Here is a 4939-nt window from a genome sequence, read left to right on the forward strand (position 1 = left end):
TTTTATATAATGTACAATGCAATTTTAAAATCAGTAAAGTATTCTGTTTTCTACGTCTATATTTAACACATCAGATCAGTACAGTATAGTACAGTTTGTCAACCTATGGTAGATCCTTGATACTAGTGGGAACTGGGAGAGAGGGAGATCACCAGTAAAAGTAGGTAAGAGTTCCAAACATCGTCAAAGCCTCTATTATTACCCCTCAGTCACTACCTCAGGTCTGCTTCTTCTGTATATAAACAAAGAGCACCCATATAGCCTATCAGCTTCTAGGAAGCAATAATCGCGTCAATGAAAATAACCCAAGTCCTCTCCCTAATCCTAGTCTATCCTTTTTATCTCAGGATCCGACGCGGCACAGCACAGTCCAGTACGGGCCACTGAGCGAGCAGGACAGTACGATGCCGCGGACGCTGGAGGAATAAGTCAGCTCCATCTCCTCTCCGCGGATGTAGGAATAGTCCGGTTAGGATACAGCCAAAGAAAGCAAGTCACCATGTTGGGCCGTGCGGAGTTGGCGTTCTGTGTGGCGTTGTGTTGCCTTCCTCTGGTTTCCTATTCCTGCCCTTCCCAGTGCAGCTGCTTCTATCACAAGCTGAGTGATGGCTCCAAAGCTAGGTAAGGGCTAGAGAGAGACATTGCAGAGCTGCTATATTGCAACATTTGAAACAGATGGAAAAAATTGCATTTTAGTTTTTTTTTTTAGAAGCATGGTTTGTGCTGTTTGTTTTGCACCATTTTGTTGGATAGCAGATTTTCAGGACTCTTTATTTAGTGTGGGATTAACTTGTGCATGCTTTTTAATCTTCTTTCCTTGTTAGGCTGTGTGTTCTGCAGTGTAGCTTCTCACATATACGGCACACAAATGAAAAGCCTCTCTGCCTCAAAAGAAAAGAAGCAAAGATACTGCCTTTTAAAAACTGTATTATTTCAACTGTAAAACAATAAATGGCCAAAAAATTAGGAAGGAAAGAGAATGGAAACTGAAAGATCTGCAATGATTTATGCACAAATGTGTTTCTCTGATGCATCAGTCTTTTGGAGAAGTGTCAACACTTGAAAGGCTGTGATGGGTCATTTTGACCACTACATTTTTTTTTAAAAAACGACTTCCTTTTTTTTTTTCATTTAACGACCTGTTTATTTTATTTTATTTTTTAAATTCTGCTGGAGATTTTTTTTGGATTTAAATCCCAGCGGTCCAAGTGACTGCCTTAGTGGTTTCTAGTAGTTTTGAAATTGTTGGTAGTCCTGGTGTTCAGAGCGATCTGTTGATCAACTCAGTCTATTTCTCTACTCAGGAGCGTCCTCTGCAATGACCCAGAGATCACTTTCATCCCGACCAACTTTCCCCTGGACACGTCCAAGCTGCGCATCGAGAAGACGGCCATCACGCGCATCTCCAGCCAGAACTTCCACTACCTCAGCAACCTGGAGTTCCTGTGGATGTCCTTCAACGCGCTCTCCTCCCTAAACGCGGACAGCTTCCGCGGCCTCTCCAGCCTGGACGAGCTGCGGCTGGACGGGAACGCGCTCACCTCCTTCCCCTGGGAGTCCCTGACGGACATGCCCAACCTGCGTCTCCTGGACCTCCACAACAACCAGATCGCGGCCATCCCCAGCGAGGCCACCCTCTACATCAAGAACCTCACCTACCTCGACCTGTCCAGCAATAGCCTGACCACTGTGCCCATTGACGTGCTCAACACATGGCTCAACGTGAAACCCTCCGTTGACACGGACAGCTCCAAGATGATTTTGGGTAGGGCTGCACATTAGATCATTCAAACTTATTATAGTATTTGAGGACAGGGTGTGTGATGTGATACAGATAATTGTTTGTGAAGAACAAAAATATCATTACAAGTGTCAAATGTAAAAAATATATAATTTCAAACACAAGAATGCTGAGGCAACTTCAATTAAATTAATTTCTGTTAATAAAGTAACATTAATAATAGTATGTCTTGATGTTAAACGGTAAAGTTTTTTACTAAACCCTTTTCATCACCAACACAGAACATAAAATGTAACACAGAACATGATATGCAATGCAACTGGAAGCATAACCTTGTTCTTTGACAGCTAATAACTCAAAGGACTCTGATTAACTTGAATAATATTGTTTGTGTTCAAAGGTCTCCATGACAACCCTTGGGTCTGTGACTGCCGCCTCTTTGACCTGGTGCAGTTCCAGAAGAGCCCGTCGTCGGCGGTGGCGTTCATCGACACCCGCCTGCGCTGCGCCGAGCCCGAGAGCCTGTCGGGCGTGCTGTTCGGCGACGCCGAGCTGCGGCGCTGCCAGGCCCCGCGGGTGCACACGGCCGTGGCGCGCGTCCGCAGCTCGGTGGGCAACAACGTGCTCCTGCGCTGCGGCACCATCGGCGTGCCCATCCCCGAGCTCTCGTGGAGCCGCGCCGACGGCAAGCCAATGAACGGCACAGGTGAGCGAGCTGTCCCCTCGCTATTTTGGCGTGACAGCGAGCGACGCCGGTGTGTGTACCGCTCGCGAGCTAAAATAAAAAATAAGCCGGCGGTCCGTTGCATAACTGTGCCATTTATTGTTGCCGTGATGGGAGGGGAAGGGCAGAGGCCAGATCGGGCGGCGGGCGGTTTAAGCCGGTCCTCAGAGACAATTCTCTTGGGATCAGAGTGTTTATCTCTGCCGGGCTTTAATGTGGGTCTGTTGACGGCACCATTTCTCTCTCTTCTTTTGTGTGGCACCGTTTGTTTGTAGGTCACACCACCGAGGGGTAGATTAGTTTTTACAGCGACTGCACGCTCACGCTGTTCTAATATGTGCTGCGGGTTCTTCTGTGTCGTTACAGTTCAGCAGGAGGTGTCGAAGGAGGGCATCATCTGGTCCATCCTAAGTGTGCCGGCCGTGTCGTACCGCGACTCGGGGAAGTACGTCTGCACGGCCACTAACTTTGTGGACACGGCGGACGCCATCATCTCCCTGGTCATCTCGGACACGTTCCGCTCCGAGGAGGTCATGTCCTCGGGCCCGCGCAAAAACCGGGGCAAGAAGGGCGGCGGCGGCGGCGGGATGGGCCGTGCCGCCTACCAGGAGAAGCTGATCGCCCGCTACATGCCCCCGTCCACCACGTCGGGCTCGGTGCCCATCATCGAGCCGCTGGGCACGGGCCGCGGCTCGCTGAAGATCGAGAGCTACAGCGTCTCGGACGGCGCGTCGGACGGCCAGCCCACGGGCGGCTCCACGGTCATGGACGGCTCGTCCATGGAGATCGCCAAGGAGGTGCTGTCCAACCTGGCGGCCAACGCCTCGTCCCTGCAGCAGGGCCCCGAGCGGCGGATCGTGCGCTCGGTCAAGGTCATCGGCGACACCGACCACACGGTGTCGCTCAACTGGCGCGCGCCCATGGCCACCAACACCACGTCCTTCAGCGTGCTCTACGCCGTCTTCGGCGAGCGCGACATGCGCCGCATCAACGTGGACCCCGGCAAGAACCGCATCACCATCGAGGGCCTGGTGCCCAAGACCAAGTACATCGCGTGCGTCTGCGTCAAGGGCCTCATCCCCAAGAAGGAGCAGTGCGTCATCTTCTCCACGGACGAGGCGGCCAGCGCCAGCGGCACGCAGAAGCTCATCAACGTGGTGGTCATCACCGTGGCCTGCGTCATCGCCGTGCCGCTCACGCTCATCGTCTGCTGCGGCGCGCTCAAGCGTCGGCTGCAGAAGCTGCTCGGACGCAAGTCCAAGGACATCCAGGACTCGTACGTCACCTTCGAGACGCTCGCGCCGGGCGCCAAGGCCAAAGGGATGGAAGGGGAGTACCTGACGCGACTCAACCCCGACGAGTCCAACAGGCTCCTCTCGGCGCGGTCCAGCGTGGACTCGGAGGCCACCGCCAGGACTGAAGGCCCGCCCAACGAGTACTTCTGCTAATCGAGAGTGGACCGTCCTAAAGGCCAGAGGCCAATCACACTGAGCCACGCACACTCACTTTCACAAACACTGAAACTGGCTCAACAACACATGTTGTGTTGTATGACAAGAGTGAGGCCAGCTTTAACTGACCAGTGAAGCCTCATTGGCCGTTTGGTTCTCTGGAGGACAGATGACCCATTGCTGTGAAGGTGTTAAGCGGCATTAACACCAAGAATGATAACAAAAATTATAACTATAACCATAACGATAAAAGCGTCCACACTGACCAACGATAACGAATGTTAATGAATGTGATGGCTAAAATGTGATGGGTTCTGATTGACTGTTAGCTTTTTATTGTTCTCAAAATCAGTCTGAAAGTGATCCCCAACAATAACGATCTTTATGTCGTTATCGTTATACTTTATGTGTGAACGTCGTTATTCGTATTAACGAGAACAATATTTGTTTATAGTTATCATTATAATTATCGTTCTTGGTGTGAATGACCTTTTAGAATGTGCCTGCAGGCCTGGTGGAAGCGATGTTCATTAATGTTGCTGTAAAGTCTTTGATGCATTTTACTATTTATTTTATAATCAGATCACCCTCTGATTGGTGTGCTGTGATGAACAAAAGGGAGAAAAAAAATCTATTTATTTTTTTCATTTGACGACCTGTTTATTTTATACGTCATGCTCTGTTTTTGAGACATATACCCATATAGTGGTGCGTCTTTCAGATGATACTTTGCTAGAGTACCTGAAGCCCATCTCATTGAGAGGATGGTACACTCACAATCCGCTCAAATAACTCAACAAGTACCTTCTTCTTTTCTTCAGCGTTTGATTCCCAAAAATGTTTGGAAGATAACTGTAGGCCCAGTAAAGAATTAAATATTTTTTTTAACAAAATATAAATCTATGTACTGTGTGAGTTAATGTGCCAGGTCGACTGTGTTTCAATTCTAACCTAGAACAATGTACATATGGTATCATCTCTATTTATCTCATAAGATCATATAAGTCTAAATGTATGAAGGAA

At 49.2% G+C, this 4939-nt stretch overlaps 1 protein-coding gene across 1 annotated transcript; it reads left to right on the forward strand.

Moving 5' to 3' along the window:
* Positions 1 to 499: 499 nt before the first annotated feature.
* Positions 500 to 4329, forward strand: lrit1b (leucine-rich repeat, immunoglobulin-like and transmembrane domains 1b). The gene is made up of 4 exons (XM_062525702.1): positions 500 to 621; positions 1305 to 1765; positions 2142 to 2447; positions 2832 to 4329. Exons 1-4 carry the CDS (start codon positions 500 to 502, stop codon positions 3911 to 3913), a joined length of 1971 nt encoding a protein of 656 aa, XP_062381686.1. The 3' UTR covers positions 3914 to 4329.
* The last annotated feature ends 610 nt before the right edge of the window (positions 4330 to 4939 follow it).

The sequence above is a fragment of the Sardina pilchardus genome, chromosome 22 (genome assembly GCF_963854185.1).
Source record: "Sardina pilchardus chromosome 22, fSarPil1.1, whole genome shotgun sequence".
Taxonomy (NCBI): Eukaryota; Metazoa; Chordata; class Actinopteri; order Clupeiformes; family Clupeidae; genus Sardina; species Sardina pilchardus.